The 20,249-nt window shown below is 45.8% G+C and overlaps 1 protein-coding gene across 2 annotated transcripts in view; it reads right to left on the bottom strand.

Annotated features, from left to right (window-relative positions):
- DOCK11 (dedicator of cytokinesis 11) overlaps nucleotides 1–20,249 on the bottom strand; it is a 76,542-nt gene that overhangs the window by 7,271 nt on the left and 49,022 nt on the right. The window contains exons 32-48 of one of the 2 annotated variants that reach the window (XM_041485110.1): nucleotides 19,508–19,621; nucleotides 18,939–19,014; nucleotides 18,551–18,654; nucleotides 16,552–16,663; nucleotides 16,365–16,431; nucleotides 15,840–15,887; nucleotides 15,587–15,652; nucleotides 15,229–15,362; nucleotides 14,431–14,546; nucleotides 12,491–12,628; nucleotides 7,942–8,124; nucleotides 7,173–7,286; nucleotides 5,279–5,494; nucleotides 5,138–5,195; nucleotides 3,342–3,448; nucleotides 2,230–2,352; nucleotides 1,209–1,322 (exon numbers count right to left, since the gene is read on the bottom strand). In XM_041485110.1, the coding sequence (XP_041341044.1) occupies nucleotides 1,209–1,322; nucleotides 2,230–2,352; nucleotides 3,342–3,448; nucleotides 5,138–5,195; nucleotides 5,279–5,494; nucleotides 7,173–7,286; nucleotides 7,942–8,124; nucleotides 12,491–12,628; nucleotides 14,431–14,546; nucleotides 15,229–15,362; nucleotides 15,587–15,652; nucleotides 15,840–15,887; nucleotides 16,365–16,431; nucleotides 16,552–16,663; nucleotides 18,551–18,654; nucleotides 18,939–19,014; nucleotides 19,508–19,621 (1,890 nt within the window). The remainder of the gene's footprint in view (nucleotides 1–1,208; nucleotides 1,323–2,229; nucleotides 2,353–3,341; nucleotides 3,449–5,137; nucleotides 5,196–5,278; nucleotides 5,495–7,172; nucleotides 7,287–7,941; nucleotides 8,125–12,490; nucleotides 12,629–14,430; nucleotides 14,547–15,228; nucleotides 15,363–15,586; nucleotides 15,653–15,839; nucleotides 15,888–16,364; nucleotides 16,432–16,551; nucleotides 16,664–18,550; nucleotides 18,655–18,938; nucleotides 19,015–19,507; nucleotides 19,622–20,249) is intronic. The other variant, XM_041485111.1, reaches the window with a different exon arrangement.

Genomic DNA, 20,249 nt, shown 5'->3' with positions numbered 1-20,249 from the left:
TCACCAGTCTTACCCATAATGGAAACAGCATGGGAACTTCATAATTTGTTGAGCTGTTCCAGTTAGAACTTGTGACACAGCGTTAAGCTATCTGTGTGTAGCTGGAATATAAAGCCAGAAAAGCTTCAAAGTGCAAAACTGGACCAAGTACTGGTTGTTGGGACGCTACACAACTCAATTTTAAGGGCTGATCCAGTTATTTCCAACTTCCAGAAAACCAAGCCAACAGTTGTTTCCTTTTATCTGTTGCTAACCTTATTTACTTTTTACTTATCCAGAATTACAGAGAAGATGAGGGTAAATATAAAATGCATGTCTGCTACAGCAAAAGTCACTGCTCTGATAAATTGTGACAGTGACATTCAAAGGTACAAACCCATGATGGTTGCAGGGGTATTCATGATTCCCTTTGAAAGACGGAGTAAAGAAAGGCAAGGCTAATATAATTTACATGGTGTTTTCTAAAGAGGGGTCCTGCACCTCCCCTTGGTTGAGTCCGCAAGCAGAACCAGCTTGTTCAGAGACAGAAAGGACATGAGGGTATCACACTTTATTAATTGCTACAGGTGGAGAAAAAAAAATAAAACCACAAATGCTTTTAAGCTCAGAAGACTTCAATGAGATATGATAAGATCATGCCACTTCCTGGGACTCTGAGCCCCAGATCTTATTCAGTTTTCCAGCTACCTCAGCTAACACAAGCACTACCTATCTCTACATGTGTGTAATCAACACTGATACATATTTTGCCTCCAGCTTCTCTCATAACCTTTTACTCTGCTAATACCCAGAAGGCAGCAGCATTTTTCTGTAGGAAAAAAAAAATGTCTGTTACTGCTACTGTGTATATACTATGGTTATAGTTATATACTGTTACTAGTTATATACTATACACACTAAATTATGTCTGTGTAACCTACAATAACAATAATTACAAAAAACCCTCAGTGTTTTCTGAACCCACTAAGGCATTTCTTAACTGCTGAGTTGTTTTAAGCCTACCAGCAGAATCATAAACTTTATAATAAATCAAGCGCTCCTGGAAACAGAAACAAACCCTCATCCCCAGTGTGCAATACCAAAACACTCATGTAGACACACTGGTGGCTGTACCAGAGGAGCTTTTCAACTCCAGGTCTGACAGAGCAGCAGCTTTTGGGGCCAGGATGCCTGGTGAGGGCAGCTGGCAAGCCAGTGTGTATACTTACTTGTCCATAAAAGGCCACTCTGAAAAAGGTTCCAAGAAGCCTCTTCCTTGTGTGCATGACTTCCAATATCTTAGCATATGCTCCATGGAGTGTTCTGTACAGCTGGGTGAGTTTCTGGAAATCATATTTTAACATTATGAGGAAAGCAGGATTTTCCAAGTAGCACAGCTAACACCAGAAGCTTCTGAGATAGCTGAACACAATCCTCTGGAGAATTGAAACCTTAATTTCTAAAGAGGTTGAACTCATGCAGTCTTGTTTGAAAAACCTGGTTTTAAGTAGATGCTTAGTGTCAGGTTTGCAGGGTACCCCCGACTGCAGGAACATCACTGCCCCTGGAGAGAAGGCTGAGTGCACTGTCTCAGGGTGTTTCCTGACTGAGCCTTCACACACAGAGCAGCTGGCAATATTTTACCCAGGAAGTATTGTTTTGATTAAAAGCAGCTTTACAACAACAACAAAAAAAATATATAGGTGAAAGTAAGGCTTCCCCAGCTCCCTCCAGGTTCATTTATATGGCTGGATGTTCTGTCATGGCAGAGGGAGGGAAAGAGGACCAACACTAAGCTGAAGTTACAGCTGAAGCACAGCTCACAGCACGTGGTGGGACGGAGCAAGGCTGGGAACAGCCTCCTTCCTTCCTCTTCACTTGCCACTGAAGTACTCACAGATCTAGTCCTTTCTTTGAACTGCTCTCATTCTGGTTTTAACCCTTTAAAAACTCAGGTCTCTCAAAAAGAATCTAGCTTCAATGAGCATATGGAATGACAACAGGTTTTTTTAACAGGCAGGTGGTAATTATTCACTAAACATGAGTCATCCATGTTGTTAGCTTTGATAAACACCTTTCAGATCATTGCTTTCACTAATTTCTTTAATAACCAGCAATGAGGCACAGTGTGTGCTTTACTGACACCAATTCAGTAACTAATAGCTTCAAAAATAAAAAAGTCTCCTGTTTTTTATTTCTTAGCAGCCTAGAAAATTACCTGCTCCATGCAAACTAGTTGGAAATACCCACCTCAAATTCACGCCGCTTTTCATAAATGGGAATGATCAGTTTGGAAACCTCAGAAATTGTTTCATAACGCTCTGCCTTCCACAGACCATCTATGCACTGCTCCAGCAGCTCCACCAGGACCTCCTATGACAGCAACCAAATAGGTGGTGTTATTAACACTCCAGCTTAGAAGATAAAACCATTCTAACTTCAGATACTTCTATCAGATCCCAGAATAAGTAATTGCAGTTACCTAAGTTTAAACACTGTGTATTCCTGGCCTTTCTAAAGGCATTCTAAATTCTGGGGAGGGCCAAGAGGTGGGAGAAAAAAAAAGGACAAGTTATTTTTTAAAAGTTCATTAATTCTTCATAAACCATTAGCATAATAGCCAGCAAGTATGTCCTGGTTATTTAGTTACTTTCCCAGGAAAATGCAAAAACTCTGTGAGAGTATGAATAGGACAGCATTGGAGATCAGAGGTGTGTGACTAAGAAACACATCCAAGGAACAAATTTTGGCTGTGACGCCAAGATCCTCAAGCCTTGATGAATGGGCAGCTGGGCTGCAGGGCCACCTTGCTCAGCCATGTGGCCAAACCAAGGCAGCTGCACAGGGATGGTGCAGAAGCACTTGTGAGACTTCGTGACTCATGGGTGGATCTACCCACTTCCCCAAGGCCTTGCTAGGGTTTCTGGATTGTTCTGCTGCAATGGTGTCCTGCAGAACAGCCCTAACTCCAGGGGAACCCTAAGATGACCTCTCCCTTGCAGGGCTTCACTTCGTATTGTCCCTTCTTGGAAATGCCTCACCCGGCTGTGCTACCCTGTGCTGGCAAGATTAGCATTTGCATAACACAGCAGGCTAAGGTTGTGGTGCTGCTTTTTCAGCCTCAGTGCTAGAAAAGATCTTCATAGGAACCAAGAACTTACATCAGTTTTACTTGTCTGAATCACACAAAGAAAATTCTCCAGAGCAGATTTCTCTTGGGAAATCGGAGTGGAACAGTCTTGTTCACAGATACCAGTGCACAACTGCAATTTGTTAGAGCTCATATGAACGAAGTCTAAAACTAAATCCTAATCAGATATCAAATATCCTACCATCCTCCTACCTACAGTACAGGACCTCACCTCACTGTAATGTACATCCATCATCCCACCATCTTCTTTCATTGCACCTTCTTCATCAATGTTGGGAGTGATTTTCCTGAAGGCAGCGCATCCACTGGGAAACAGTTCTGCAGCAGACAAAAGCAAATAGATTAGTGGAATTATCTCAAATGTGTCATGCTGCTGTATTTTGACCTGAGCTGGCAAATCAATACCACTCAACAACTCTCTCACTGCCCCACTCAGCCCTGGTGGGATGGGGAGGAAAATCAGGGAAAATAAGTAAAATCCATGGGCTGAGATAAGAACAGTTTAATAACTGAAACAAAGTAAACTAAGTTAATAATAATAACAGAGAGAAAGACATAAACCTCAAGAAAATCAAGTGATTCACAACACAGCTGCTCATCACCTACTGACCAATGCCAAAACCATTCCCAGACTGGCCCCCTTTCCAGGTAACTCCCCCAGCTAATACACTGGGCATGACATTCTGAGATGTGAAATATCCCTTTGGCCAGTTCAGGTCAGCTGCCCCAGCTATTCCTTCCCAGGTTTGCGTGCCGCTGCTCACTGGCATAGCTTGAGACACTGAAGAAGTCCTTGGCTTAGAGTAAGTGCTACTGAGAAACAGCCAAAGCAGCCTGTGTTGTAAACATTACTCTCACACTGAACCCAAAAGAGAGCACTGGCTACCAAGGAAGAAAAGGAACTCTATCCCTATCCAGTTATTGCTGGAGAGCTGGGTGGTAAGCACACAGAAGTGTACACTCCTAGCAAGGAAGCACAGTTAGCTACCCCAAAACTTGGGGTAGTTCAGCCTTTACTGAATAATTCCAGCCTCTGTATATGTAAAGAGTGTCAGTGACAGAAGTAACTCAGTGTTCAAACTTCATTTAATATTCATTTGGACTTGTTCCTCTTCCCTTTTAGGAGTTCTCCTTTACCACTACTTGTGGTAAGCAGCCTTTGTGTACAAATAAAACATTGCAAACTTTCAGTACCCCCCTCTCTGCAGCCATGTGAAATGTGCATATATATCACAAAAACACGTCCTGGTTTTTCCCCACTTTGCCAAGACAAAGTACAGAATTTGGAGGGACTCCAATCCCCCTGAGCAGGGCACTGAAGAACTTTCCAGCCAAGGCAGTGTATGTAATCAGTGTTCATGCAGCCTTAACTTTCTGAAATGTTAAGGGTCATTCAACAATTACTCCCTTAAATGGAAATGAGAAATGGGGTCAATATATCAACTGTAGAACAGGTATTTAAAAGAAAACCTGCAATGTGGTGTAACTTGAGAACACACAGCTCTGTCCTTCCTTCCTGTTTTGCACTAAGCCACAAAACTCTCCTTTTTTCTGACTCCAATTCGTATGTTCTTTACATATATGTATGGTTAGGCTAGTATCATTTCTTGACTGAATTTTGACTGCTTTATTCTACAGTTTTCTGTACTCCCTATAGTAATAATTCTGATGATCATATTGAGTCAGTTTTTGACATGGCCTTCCCCAGTGAGCACATTTCCTAATGTAAAATACAAGTGAACATTTAAACGAAGACGTGATGTGTCGGTTCTTATTTCACTCAGCACCATCTAGCATGGCTGTCTAAGGGAACAGGTATGAACAACATTCATTTCTTAAAAACTACTTATCTTCTAGCTTTATACACTGCAATAATTTCTTTTTCCTTTTCAGCTTGTTTATAAAATTACAATTTACCAAATTGAGAGAGCCTTGTCTTTAAAAAGATTCTGACACGCCCAAACCCACCATCATCTTCCTCATGTCTCCCAACCAGCAGACACTTACTCTTCCTGTGCAGGAACTCTGCAACGAGGGCTGCAACGTGAACATAGCACATGGCTGCCTGCAAGGCACAAAGGGAAATTATCAAAATGTCATCTGTACATCTGTCCCGTTGTGCAGCACGTTTTCAATTGCACAAATCACCTCTGAGAAGTCTCCATTCTTCACGTGTATCTTGGCCATGCTGTCCAGCCACGTCTTCCGGAGCTCGGGGGTACTTGCGTAAGACTTGGCCAAACTGTACTGGAGATCCACCAGCATTTCTGGGTCCTTTTCATGTTCTTTCATTTGAGCAGTAGCCATGAGCACTGTGCGGATTCTCTTTGTCAAATCCTTGACTTCAGAAGGAAAAGCTGTTGCCTGACACAAAACAAATTGAATTAGAAGCTAACACAGAAAATACAGGCTTTGCCAAGGAATGACCCTTTCAGCCAACTTCACTTATCTGAGAATACTGAGAAAACAGTAGATAAGGCTAATTAACTCTTCCTTACTGAACTGCCCCTGCACACGGAGTACAGTGTTTCAGCTGCATTCAGAGGCATTTCAGTCATGACATGCACAGGGCCAATCTCTGCAGGTCGTGCCCAGGATGCCAGGCTGGCTGTTCCTGTGCCACAGTGAGGCTGCCACTTGGGCACTCAGGAGCTGCTCTGAGAGCAACACAGAAGTGCTCCAAGAATGCAAATATCTCTGGATGAGACCACAAACCGTGCCTCCAGTATTTTTTCATGTCATTCAACATCTGGCTTGTTAGGCTCTGATGTGGTCTGTCTTCAATTCCTAAAGCATTGAAGGCATTTGTAGAGCTTCCCACCACAGGAATGTAGTAGAGAAGCACGTGCTCTGATCTGATTCCCTACTCAGAACTAGGCCAAGATTGAATTAGACCCAAGGCTTGCCCAGCCAAGTTTTATAATCTCCTAAAACAGAAAATCCACCTCCTTTCTAGGCCCTGCCCCAGGGCTGCACAGTGCTCTTGGTAAATAATTTTTTCTTAAGCAAAACTGGAATTGCCCTTGCTGCAACTTGCATACACTATCTCTTGTTCTGCACTCCACACTCCGAAAAGAGTCCAACTATGTCTCTATAAACTGTCTGCTGTGAAAGAAGCAGGTAGGTTCCCCCTCAGTTCTCTCCCTTCCATGATGAGCCTGGTTTATGCTCCCTCTCCTCAGAGTCCTTAGCCCAGCTGCTGCTGTGGCTGTGCATGGCATTCTGTCCAGTGTGTTGAAGACTCTTCTGTACTCTTGCACTTACACAAATACAAAAACTTGATATAATGATCATCTCATGATGTAAATTACAAGTAAAGTATGGCTCAGTAAAACCCTTAACAACATCTGTGTGCAGAAAAGAACTGAGGTTTTTGCCAGGTATATTCTACCTATAAATTTGTTAGATCACAATTAAACACCTAATGGAAGTTCCCATTAAGCCTTTAGGTCATAGGATAACCGTGGAACTTTAAAAACACTTCCCATTTCCCCCGTCCTGCCTTGGCAGCTACTCTGTGTGAAATGGAGCACATTGCAATTGTTCAATGGATTGGGTACAAACCACTAATTCTAGCACAAAGATAGGCAATTATTTTCCAAAGAAATACAACCATTAATCTCCATATAAGAGCTCTTTCTGAATATTACTGACACTTAGTTGAATAAAACTAAATCCTGCTAATTATTACCTTCAGGCAACAGGAATACCAGACCCTCCCTTGTCATTTCCCTCAAAGCTGGGAGTTCCTGGAAAGCTCTTTGGACAATCTTCCAAGCAGAACATGGCAAAGCACAACCTGAGCTGCTGGGCTCCCTCCCCTTGGTGTGAGGCCTCACCTTTGGAGCATGACCTGCCTGAGCAGCTGGTCCTATGGCTGCTGGCATGACACTTGTTTACTGAGCAAATGCAGCCTACTACAAGCCTATAAATCACAGTTCCAGTCATTAGCCCAACCCTTAAACACAGTTTCCTGGAGTCTGTCCCCAGGCTTGCATCAATGGCTGATAGCACCTGATGGGATGTGACATCTCCAACTCACCTTCATCGGCCTGTCGCTGTTTGCAAAGTTGTTAATGATGAGCAAGGAGTCCTGAAATCTGGTCCCACCACTGAGGGCTACATCTGCAATTAACTGGCTCACTGCAATTATTATCTGTGGGACAAGGTAGAGGCTTTATTTAAACAAGCCATAATAAAAGGGTTTTATTAAGGTCACAGTTAATAAAATGTTCACAGGAAAACATCACATCTTTTCCACCACGTAAGCAGTGGTTGGCACTGTGGCTCATCTCAGATCCACCAAGGACAGACACTCCCCAGAGGACCAAACTGCCTTGCAGAACTAACAATCCAACTATTCCAACATGAATCCCTGTTTGGACATTAGCTACCTTCTTCTGTGATCCTTTACAACCCAAAGGGTATTCATCTGTCCCCCATGGTATCTATATTTGCTTCAAAAACTACCAATGCCAAAAAAGCAGCTCCTAGGAAATCCCTCCTAGGAAATCTCCTGCCTTAAGGGCAGCTTTCCATCCCATCCCAGCCAGTCTCTGGCACAGAGATGTGTCTGGTGTCTGATACACTAAAATTCAACAGCTTGGAGTACTTGATGGCAATTATTTTACCTAAAGGTGCCTGGACCAGTCACTGGAAATAGGAATTAGGCAAAGCCTGGAAAGCAGGAGGGTTTTTGTCCATATGGCAATGACAGGATCCTCTGCAGGTAGGAGGTCACAGAGCTCTGTTGCTGTAACTGTTCATTAAATCTGAGGTGTCCTGTCTCTAGCTTTTCTCCAGCCACTGACCTGAAGATGTGTTCTCAGAAATGTTCTCCTTTTGGTGAACTCAAAATTATTTCTCATCAGGAGGTACAGAAGAGCAGAGGCTTCGTTCCTTGTGGAGGACACCTTGGAAGTGCAACACTTCAGGATCTCATAGCAGAGGGCAGCACACATGTTCACCCTTCCTTTGAAAAATGCTGAGGGAAACTTCACAAGAGACATGCAAATATTAGAAAATACACCACTAAATGGCATAGGGTTCAGATGGGCAGGGGTACAGGGCAACAAACTAAGCTCCAGTCTGGACAGCCTCAGCAAAACTTCTGCCAGAATTCTGAGTCCGAAAGTATTTGTGGGAATGAATTTGGGGTCTATTTTTAACTACATTTCCTAGACTGATGGGAACATTGCTGTCACGTTTCTTGGAGATGTGATTGCTTGTGTCCATCTAACCCTTTCCTTGACAACATCTGGATTTATTGGCAAATTCTCACCAAATTGGACTGATAGAATTACATTCTTCCAAAAGCCATAATCACAAGCAGTGGGGCAGAGAGGAGAGGTTCCACAGGCATTCCCACCACAAGGTGCTATCTGGAAGATCAGAAAATCCATCAGAGCCCAACCAGGAATCCAACCTCACTGGGAAATGTGACCTGCAATGCTCACACATCTACTTCTACATGATCCCCCCAAAAAATCTAAAATCATGCCTGCATGCCCTCAGGAATGCAAACAAGAGACTGGCTTGTCCCTTAGAGCCTAAAATTCAGTGACCTGCTCTGCCTCCCCAGCCAGGGCCACCCACGGAGCAGCAGGACCAAGCAAAGCCACAGTGCAAGCTCCCTCAGTCACAGCAGGGCTCAGGGACCTGCAGCAGGGAGACGGGAACACCAGCACCCTGGTGGCCTGTCTGTCCCCTCAGCAAACCCCTGAGCACAGCTGCCAGGGCAAGCCCAGCCCTGCCTGGAAAGGGACACCTGCAGCAGACAGGTGGGACACCTGTCCCAGTGGGCAGCAGCCTCCTGGGGATGCCAGGGTGTGTCCCCCTGGCTGTGGTCACAAGAAGTGGCTGGCAGGGAGGTGACACCACACTTGTCTTCCTTCCACCTCGGCAGAGACTGAGCACAGGGAAGCAGAACAAGGAAGGGCTTTGTGCTGGCACGCAGGGACCTGCTGGGGAGGGGAGATGCCAACACCTCCCGAGGGGGTGGAGGCTGCTGGGGCATTGCACAGCAGCACTCTGCTCCTTCTGCTGCAGCTGGCAACCAGGCCCAAAGAATTCCCTGGCAAAAAGAGTCAACAGAGGCAATCACGGTTTTACCTCTTCAGAGGAAAGATTGTTCAGTTTGTTCGAGACCCCATGGTCCTCATGGGCCATGGCCCATAAGCCACTTTTATCTGCCCCACTACCTTCTGCCCATGGGAGGTGACAGTAAATAGTGTCAGCCAGAGGCTGAAGCTGTTATTGTGGCCCTCCACTCCTTGCATTAAGTATGTATGTTCCAGGAAAACTTGTAGGTGCTGCCATGGCTACCACCATGGCATGCTGTTGACAGGGTCTTAAAACAGGGATCTAGGACCTGTGGTAGCAAGATACTGGGATTGCACCAAGAAACCAGAATTAGGACACAAAACCCTTTTTGTTCACTGCCTCTGGCCAAAAACTATCTTCAAAAAACCAAATGGGAGAAAGAAGGACAGAGGCAAACAAACATCATAGTAACACAGGGCCATACAGCTCGTGTGTGCACCTGGAAAAGGAGCTCCAAGGATCTGCTGCCCACTGCAGTGCTGTCCTTCCCCAAGCCAGACAGGATCATGGTCAGCACTGGGCTTAGCTGTGTGCCAGGGCATGCACACACAGCACAGCGATGGCAGGGACACTGCCTGCCAGCAGAGGCTTTCCTGGCACTTCCAATGCACTGCTAGGGACAAAGCCCTTGCCTGGGAATCTGCTGCAGGAGGAGCCCTGTGCACACCCCTCCACAGCAGCTCTGGAGGAAAACCTGTGCCCTTTCCACAGCGAACCCGGGTCCCTTTCTGGAGACCAAGCCCAAGCAGATGCAGTGGCTCCTGGTGCCAGGTCCAGGCAAGCAGATCCAGAGGTGTCTGGCTGCTGGAAGCCCAGCCAGGCGCTGCCTGTGGCTGCCCAGCTGGCCCAGAACACTGGGGAAAGCACGAAACAGCCCCTGTGGTGACGATGTGCACACTGCAGGAGCCCATTCTGATCCAGTCCCACACGATGGACCAGAGCAGGGCTCAACCCAGCTCCCAGAGAGGCTCAAAGGGATGTGAGGGCAGGACAGCCATGGGGACAGGCAGGAGGATGTCTGAGCTAGTCTTTAATGCACACCCCTCCTCTATGTATGTTTTCCCTTATAACCTTTAATTTAAAGACCATTCCTAAGCATGCATGTAGATATTTATATAAGTATTTATCTGTAAGTGATGCCCTGAAAAGACAGATTCAGTTCTTAAGGAAACCTAGAGTGCGAAACAAGAACAATCTAGTTTTTGTTGGTTCTTACCAGCCAGTAAAACAGAGGCAGCTTTCTTGCCAAATTCCCAGAACACACACATGCAACCAAAACCAAAGATGCAAATAATTACAGAAGATTTTTATTCTTTTCTCTCTTGCAACATTTTTTTAAGTCTTTTGCCTATCAAATAACTGGATTTAATGTAGAAGACAAATTATGGGATGCAGAATACATCTCAGGAGTTTTTTTCCCTCCAGCAACCATCTGCTGTGACCACAAATAAGAGGGGGGTTCTTTTAATTGTAATTACAGCTACAGAAGACCCTAAAAACGAAAAAAATTCCATTCTAGCTGTGACAAAGGTATAACTCCCTTTTGCTTTTCTTGAAATTAAAAAGTAGAGCAGAGCTAGTATTTGAAAACAAACTTGCAGGAAAACATTTCATCCTTGACTTCTCATGCAATGCAGTGACCACCTGCCTTGGCCACCATAGCCACTTCAGGCCGCAGAAGAACCCTTGAGAGGACTTAAAAGGAAGTTTGGGACTTGTGTGGTTATGGAGCTGGCAAAGAAAACACTTCCTCCTTATAGATACCATCTGCTGGGCTCATATCTTGCTTTTACAGAAGCCATATATGTCCTGTCCTAGGGGAAATGTGAGAAAGCTGAAACCAATAATTTGTATCTTTAAAGACCCATGATGTGAAATTCAGCATGGATTTAGACTGGGATAAATCTAAAAAACCAATCCCACTGCCCATCCTTGCAGCAGCCGAGCATGCAGCCTCCCTGCTGCCATTGATGTTTTGGAAAGCAACTGTAGAACTCCTGAAGGGCTCCAGGCTTTGAAGGCTGACAGTGAAATTGAGCAGGTGTGCGTGTCTGGCTTCACATTCAAAAAAACCCCACAGAAAATATGTCAGGAAGGCAAGGAATGTCTTTTATTTGCTATAGGCACAAAACAAATATTTCTGGCTAAACAAACTTTTGGCTAGCAAGGGGGAGAGCAGGGTGTGTGCAGATCTGCAGCAGGATGGATCTCGAGGCTAAGCAGACCACAGGCAAGCAGAAACGTCAAAAGAAAGGCAGAGCAATAAACATGCACTGAACCCTGCAAAAAGCAGTGATTCCTGCCCCTGCCAGTTGCCAATCTGCAGGCTTTAAGAAACCCCATGGAAAAACACCTTGTAGGAGACCACTGACTGGAGCAGACAGGGAGCCACCAAGATCTCTGCATTTCTGCTTAGCACAAGCCAAAATCCAGCCCTAGACTTATACTAACTCTTAGCTTTGCTGTGGGGTTACAGCAAAATGTACAAAGCACAGACTTTTTCCACCTTTGAAAAGCAGTTTGGCATCTCTTCTTTTGATCAGACTTTGCCCAGCAGCTAGTGCAAAAGCTCCTTTGGAAATTACTCTTTTCTGCTTACCACTCAGACACTGTGCCCTGCCTGGCTGCAATCATGGATTTTCCTCGTTAATGAAGTGTAGTGCTCAAGGGATTTGAGGTGTTTTAATTAATTTTGTATTTATGATAACTGCAAAGCTTGGGAGGAATGGTGTTCTCATGTACATCAGGTCTGGAAAACGTCCCTATGAGCAGTGGCAGGTTTTGACAAGCACAAAGGGCAATGCCACCATCAGTCACTCTTCCTTTGTGGTCAGCTGTGGCTTTGTCACTGCCTCACTACCTGCCAGGGCTCAGAGAGCACAGAACAAGGCTCAGCAAGAACCATCATCTGTCCCAGCAGTGGGTGAGGAGCTGCCTGCCAGTGCATGCATTATTCAGGCAATAGCACTGTCAGCAGCACTGGCAGTCTGGGGCAAAGATTCAAGCACCAGCTGTTGGTCAGACAGACACTAATCCTGGTGACCAAGGCCAGTGTGGGAACTCCTCATGATTTCTCCTTTTGCTTCCTGATACCCAACAAATTATAAATAACTAAAGAATTTAACCTGGGTTATTCTTTAAATCTGTGAAGCTGTTTTCCAAAACACATCTCCAAAATATCACTTTAACAGGAGTTTAACCATACTGGCCTCTCTGCCATACTTACAAGTTCTCCCACACCCTTGTCAATGTACCTACCTTGCTAATGAAAGCTCTCAGAGAGGCAAACACATGCTTAAGGGCTGCTTCTGACTGCCCATTTTTGAGAAAAGCCAGATGAATATCAAAAACCTTCTTCATAAGTGGATTGTGGCCATCGTTGCTTAAAAGCTGGGTCTGGAAAGCAACAGGAGAATTTACTTAGCAGAAATGTTGTGCCTGCAGCTGGAAATGACAGAGATAATCTTGCATAATTAATCACATTAATTCTTAAGCCAGATAAGCAACAGGGCCTTCAGTAAAAATATAACCAATAAAATGTGACAATCAATAAAAACTTACAGTACTTAGCAGACGTTATTTTTGTAGCAGAGAAAAAAACTAAAATATTTTATCACTTTCAAATCACTAATTCCAAAACCTAAGTCAATATTCTGTAAAACTGTCACTGGTTGCCTAGTTATTTCAAATAAAACTTGCTGTTACCAATGTAACTATCACCCTGGGGTTATTTTTTTTTCCCCATTTCTTTTTATTTTTCTTGAAAATTGTTTTGTTTGCAGCCCAAAAGAGAGAGGGGGAAGAAAAATAAAATAAGACCCATTTTCTCACTGGATAGATTTGTAGCTGTAGTTAGTAATTTCACTTCCCTTGTTTCCTGCAGAGTTTTGCCAGTTTGCCCCTTTTTCAGATATGGTAAAATGGAATTACTGGAGGGTTATTGATACACTTTGGTGTCAGACCAGGTGGGCTGTGCCCGCTGCCATCCCCCACAGGGCTGTGCAGGAGGTTTGGGCATGACACAAGGATGTGGATATCCTGTATTGACAGGAAATCAACAGCCCCCATCCCACTGCCAGTCCTCACAGTCCTTGGGCTGGCTCAGATTTTGACACCTTGCACAGAGCTTGTGGTAGGTTCAAGATCCAGAGTTTTACACTGAGCTCATTTCCTGCGGCAGCGGAACAGCACAGCCCAGCTGCTGCTGCAGCACAGGACCCACTCGATTCTGGTGTGGCCCTGAAAGTGAAGCCAAAACCCAGGAAAAGGGAATCCAGTCTATCCTGTGCTTTGAAAATCACATGGTTTTGTGGTTCAGCAATAACTCAAAAGAGGCAGCTGAGAAAGCCAAGCAAGTTTCAAGTGTTGTATCTAAATCCTTTTGCTGTTACCAAACTTCTAAGGAGTAATTTAATATCTGCACCAGGATGGCTTTTTGGCTCTGCAAAGGAAGCAGAGGCTATGAATACCTTTCTCTTCATCTCCGTGTAGAAAGGAAATCTTCATCGTGCTTGCTCTGAAATCCAGAGCTGCTCTTGTGACACTACACAAGACACGCTGCTACATGCAGGATTCCTCTGACTACACTTCAGGAAGAGCATTTCTGGAACAAATCTGGCACACTTGCTGCCATCCTGGGGTTCTCTTCACCTCAGAGGCCTTGGTTTTTGTACATGGCAATGGCTGCCAAAAGCACAAATCCCAACATGGAAGAGAAGATTTCTACCCCTGGTTCTGCTCCTGTCTGCACTGGTAACCACAGCTGGAGTGCCTCAGCCTGAGATATTCATGTACAGTGATTCAAAGAAATGTGGGCCTTGCTTCTAGGTAACATAGGGTACAAAAGAGTGACTGTTCTAAAAATGTTGGACATTCATTTCCCTTTTCTCTAGTCCCTCCTTTCTACATGATATACATTTCCTCTTATTCTATTTTTGTAACACCTACAGTCATGCTATAACATACATGAGATTTTCTCTGGCCTTGCAGTTTTGAAGAAATGGCAAGATTGTGTATGGGTATAATTACTCTGAGACCCTGTGAAACACTCAGTGTTTTGGAAAATAAACAAGCTGCAAACTATTTGCTTTTGTAAAGCCTTCCATATTCTTCCACTCTAGGAGAACAGATCACCAAAATCCACACACATATAAAAAACCAGCACACTTTTCTACAACATTTTGGATTTCAGTGCTGACCTTGAAACTCTGAGTGAAAAAAGAGATGGTGTCCAGCACTGTCAGGCACACTTCGGTGGCAATATTGCCCTCCAGTAATGCCTGGTGCACAATATCTGCTTCTGAGGTGCCTGCATCTGTGGACAGAGAGAAAATTAGGAGGAAACAGTGTTCAACAGTCCAGCTCCTGAAAAATTTAAGTGCTATACAGATAAGGTTCTCCCTTGCATTATTGCTGCATTTGGGAGATAATGCAAGAATAGCAAAATGCTGAAGTTGCCAACCCTATTCAGAGAAGCTGCCTCTGCCTGATGCCACACCAGAAAAACAGTACCTGTATTGCCCTTTAATATCACTGTCTTTACAGCCAGACAGAGCATGAGGTGCCCAAGCTGTCTCCAGAGAGGGGAGACGGCAAAGTGCTCCAATGGGACAAAATGCACCCACATGGAGAGGCTTAGAGCAGATCCCAGCACAGGTCACTGTGCAGTGCAGCTCTCCTGCTTGTGCAGTTCCCTACCCAAACCAAGGCATCACCTGCCCACACACTCAGCCATGGAGCTGAGCCAAGACAGGCAAGAGCAGAAAGCCACACAAGTCCTAAATCCCAGGGGTGATTTTTAAGGGGCTGGCTTGAATGCCACCCTCACCCATCTAGGAATGCCACCCTCACCCATCTAGGAATGTTGCAGGGAGGCCTGCAACATTCTGCAGAATCTGAGCAACCTGAAGCAACCAGCAGCCAGTGGAAATGGCTACATGCAGTTTTCCTGGGGCTGGCACGTGCCCTGGCCCTGCTGGCCCTGCTGCCACACGTACTGTGGTTGAGGGTGAAGGAGCTCTCCAAGCTGCCCAGGTGCTGGAGCCGCACCCCGGCCCTGCTGCGGAGCGCCGGCATGGTCTGGGATTTCCTCTCGGCTGCCGTGTGCTTGGACAACCAGGCATCCTGCACCCTGCAAGGGGAGCAAAGACAGGCCTTGGGCAGCAGCAGCAGCAGCCACAGCACTTCAGGATTACACCAGGATGGAGTCCTCTTCCTCCAACACACCAATGCGGGACGGTCCCAGTGGGACTGCCCACGCTGCGCCCATCCTGCTGCTCCAGAAGGTCCTAGGGCTAACACAAGAGCAGGGATGCTGCTCAGGAAGCAGGGAAGCAGCTGGGGCTCTTGTCTCACCTGCAGCTGGCTGGGGGGGACACTGCCAACCTGTGCGCGCCTGAGCCTGGGGGTCTCATGCAGGAGCTGGAGGGGAGGGAAGGGGCAGGGTGCTGAGATGAGGGAACCCTGCTCAGGGCACGGCGCTGAGCAGAGCCCCAGACCCACTGGGGTTTGCCCAGCCTGGGTGTGCACCAGCCCTTCCCACCTCTGCTGGGGCAGGGAGCACGGGCATGATCCCCACACCCCAGCACCAGATGGAAGGAGGCAGTACCTGGCAATATTTCTCTTCCCCACGTATCTGAAGTGAAATAAACACACCCTAGGAAGAAAATGAAACATGTCTTTGTTACAGATCCTGCAGATCAGGAACGATCCAGAACATTTAAAACCTACCCTGTTCTCGCCTGCAGCCACACTTCTCTGTGCACAAGGGCTTGGGTCTGTATTTACAAGTCACTTGACCTCACACTCTTGGTTTCAAAATTCTATGGCACATCCCTGTCTTCTCACCCATGTGTTCTCCCTGATTTGCTACAAAGTGGAGGCTGTGACAGTGAAGGGGAAGTTGAGCCCACAGGTGGTGGGACACACCCCAGACAGAGCACAGGGCACTGCCACCAAACCATGCTTCCTCAATATACGCTTGCTTCTCCTCAGAGGGAGGAAGAGCATGTCATTCCAACCTGGCCAGACACCCCTAGTGCTGCACAGGACAGTGTGTGCACTGTGGTCTCCTCCTTAGCCATTCTGACCACACAAAGGTGCAGTGTTTGAACAGCAGCCTCACGATACTCACTCCAGAAGCATGAGGACGTTGATCAGCTCCTGGGGGGAGAATTTGTTCCAGTAAGCTAAAAGAGTATCTGAAATAAAATGAAGAACAATACACTGAGATTTTAAAAAACTCAAAGGTGGGACTTTACAGACCAAAACTGATGGTCCCTCGTCCTTCTGGCTGCCCTCAGTGAGCAGGAGGCACCAACCTTCAGAGATCATCTTCACAATGTACAGGTAGCACATCAGAAGGGTCCGGATCTCGAACTGGTCCAGCCGGCTGTAGTGGGACAGGCTGCTCCTCATGGAGCTCCTGCGGATCTGCAGGGACACAGCTGTGACACACAGGGCTCCTGGGCTGTGCAGCACGGGCACAGCAAACCTGGCACACACCAGGAGCGCTGGCATCCCTCCTGCCCCCCACATGTGCACCCCACAGCACCACGCCTTGGAAACAGCTCATCCAGTGATGCAGCCTGGAAATCCTGGGCACATCAGCAAACACTTCTCTGCTCAGAGGAAAAATGTCTGGGCAGCGAATGACAGGTTATCCAGCAAAATACAGAGCAGCCTGCTTTCATTTCCCCTGCCCTCTGTAGCAGCTAAGCTCCTGGACATTTTTAAAGCCAGTTCCCCTAAAAAAAAAATTTACTGGCTGTCACCATTTAAAGCAAAAATCTGACTTTCTGTTAAAGACATACACTTCAAAACAAAATGTCAGTTATTAAAAAAGGGGGACATTTCATCTTAAGAACTTTCTCCTCCCCTTGATTTTTCGAAGTGTTTTGATTTTCCTCCTACGTAGTGACTCAGGGAAAGCACATGAAATCCTGATGATGAGTCAATTTATGTGGGAAAGGCTTGGGCATTGTGTGATGGGAAGCATGACTTCTAAAGTTATACTAGTTTTATTTTGCATTCTCCGTGCTTGTCTGAGCTGTATCCTTTGGTAAATGGACACAATGAAGCCCTAGGCTTCTTCTAAAGCTTTGCCTCACATGTTTGGAGAGGGATCCACAGATTTATTTGCTGTTTATTCTGGGATAAGCTGTGGATGTGAGTCACAATAAAGCAGAAATAAACAATCATGTTAGAGTTGGAGACATGGTGCTATGGCCAGAGATTTGCTGTTGACCATGCCAAACTATCAAGTCAGCACACAATTCACTCCAGGGGAACGGGGCAATGAGCAGAGTCTGCCTCAGACGACTGCTGAGGCTGTGCTCCTCCACGGGGCATTGCTTTTACATGGTTCTGTGCTTATTGCATTCCCTAACAGACAGATTGCTTCCAACAACTCTGAAAAACATTCAAGCACATTCAAGAGGAGGATGTCTGGCCATGGGGGAAAGCTGAGCTGGCAGCCACACCACTCCTGCAAACCCCCTCAGCAGCACTGGAGCACTGCTCAGGGCTTTGCTGGACATTCAAGTGCTTGGCTGTACTCAGTCCTGGAGCTCTGTGATTTATGGAGGAGAGCAAGGCCTCACCTCTTCTAAGCACGTCAGGACACGGCCATGGGCCCAGATAGTCTTTGCCTTGCTCCTTACAAGGGCCAAATTTTTTGAAGATGCATCAATGACTCATGCCAACCCAAGATATCTGCAAAGCGCCTTGAGGAAAACCAGGGATTGGTTTGCACAAATACCTGTGTGCAATCTGCCAAGAAAAAGAGTACTGAATACCCTGCTGTCTGAACAGTGGGTCAGAGGTCTTTGTGGCATGACTGTCACCTTCTGCAAGTCTGGGCCTGTGGTTCCTCGCCTGGGCTGGTTTTCCTGCAAACACTTTATCTTAAGTCAGTGGTCACTGGCAATCTCACACCACGGTGCTTTGCTTCTCAGACATCTGGAAACCAATTCCCAGCACCAGGAACTGGGGTGCAGCCAGGCTCAGAGCCACCCACACACAGGGAGCACATCTGAGTATGGGCAAATGCACCGTAGGAGCAGAGATTTTCCACACAGATTTTGCCTTTCATCTTCAACAAGTAATTTGTCAGCCATTCTATTTTTGGCTCAGCGATGTTTGAAGAGGGAAAGCATACCAGACTTGTGACTTTGACCTTTGTTAAAGATCAATCTGGTTGTTTCCAGAGATATCTAGAAGCAGCTTTTGAGAGTGTTGCCACAGGGAACTCCTTTTCCCTCCCCCTTATTTATCACAGCCTGCAGGCTGTGCTGCTCTGCCCAGCCCCTGGTACATTACATTTTCACTCTGATCCGGGGAACTGGTCGCTCCCTCTGAGTTCAGGGATCCTTTTGAGTCCTCTCGCTTTATTGTATGGCCATTTGGAAGGGCTGCTCCACAGGCTGAAAGAAACCCCAGACCCCACAATTAAACCCTTTGCACTTGTCAGCACAGCAGAGGCAGCACAGATGGGGCTTGCCAAAGCCCCATGTCTAAAGCTGCAAAAGGAAAAATCTGGAAAGGACAGGTAGGGTGACACCACATCTGGGGAAAACCATGCAGAGTCTGTGAGGTCTTTTAGGAGATGACTGTTTCAGGTTTTGGGTAATGGGTTTTGGGTGCTTCAGGCTGGTAACAGCTGTATTAAAATAAATGGGAAATTTAGAATTTAGAAAAATTAATTTACCTGTATCTTTGTCTGCAATCAGGCTGGATCTGCTTGAGGGGGATGGAAAACTGCATATGAATTCATCCCTGGATGCCTGTAAAGCAATACAAGGTTTTGTGACCAGTCAAAGATAACACCTATTCTCTTACAAATAGGAAACAGTGCAATACAAAATAGCACATTAGAGCAGGTTTTAAAAACAACACAGATGAAAACAAAAATTTCCTTACTTCTACAACAAGGAGACAAAGGGGGAGGAGTACAAAGAATAGCAGAACATATTAAATAAGTAATAGTAGTGTTTTCCTTTTTCATCATTTGAATTGAAATTCTGAATTGTTTTTCTCAGACATCCTATTTGTTATTCTTTTGGCCCAGCAAGGAGGGAAGCCTGGTCTGCAAGGCTAAAGCCACTTGGGAGCCACACACACAACTCTTGGGAAGCCAGGCAACTCCCCAGAACAGCTGCGGCAGTCCCAGGCCAAGTCCTGCTCAAGCTCGCTGCTCTGGAGGGACTCAGCTCCTCTCAAGCACTGCACAACCTGTCCAGAAACACGTCAGATGTGGAGGCATCCAGCTTCACTCACAGGGCTGGAGGCAGGGCAGGAGGTCAGTGCCTCGTGGCCAGCCACGCGCTGCAGGTTCTCCAGGAGCACCCCGAGCAGCGGCAGGTACAGCTGGGCAATTTTTGCCTGCTGGTTCTGAAAGCACAGAGAAAAATCTCAGTAAGAGCCTAGCTTTCCAGTGGAAAAAAGGGGAACTCTTGAGCCAAAACACGTATACATACATATCTTTATTTTTACACAGTATGTGGGGTTCAAGAATGTGAGCTGGTTTGGCTTCTCACCTCCACTTCTAGAGCTGCCAGAGAGGTATTACCCTTCTAGCTTGGGATACTCGGGGGTTTTGGAGGCTAAATAACATTCCCAGTCACAGAGGATGTGTGAAAAACTAAGTCCTGGATTTCCTAACTCTTTAACTGGCACTTGACTTGCATAGTTTGATTTTTAAGTGCAACACCCAGGAGTAACATAACAGGAACATTTGCTCCATGCCTGGTGCTGGCTACTGCTTCCAGTGAGAAATTCTCCATAGCAAATGCTTCTAGTGAAAACAGTTTGTAGGAACAGATTAATTTGGATTAACTGGTACAGATCAAAATGATTGGGTTGACATTTTCTAAATGGAGGACTCTTTTATATCCAATTCTTTTTTGTTAAACATATATTTTCCTGGATTTGGCTGAAAGGTAAAAAAAAACAAATTTAAGGCTTGCACATTGAGTAGAACTTTTTTAAATAATAAAGAAATCCAATTTTTTCTTCTGAT

Source organism: Pyrgilauda ruficollis, unplaced genomic scaffold, assembly GCF_017590135.1.
Source record: "Pyrgilauda ruficollis isolate IOZ18807 unplaced genomic scaffold, ASM1759013v1 scaffold7, whole genome shotgun sequence".
Classification (NCBI taxonomy): Eukaryota; Metazoa; Chordata; class Aves; order Passeriformes; family Passeridae; genus Pyrgilauda; species Pyrgilauda ruficollis.
Note: the sequence above shows the minus strand (reverse complement) of the source record. Positions and strands in the feature narration are given on the sequence as shown.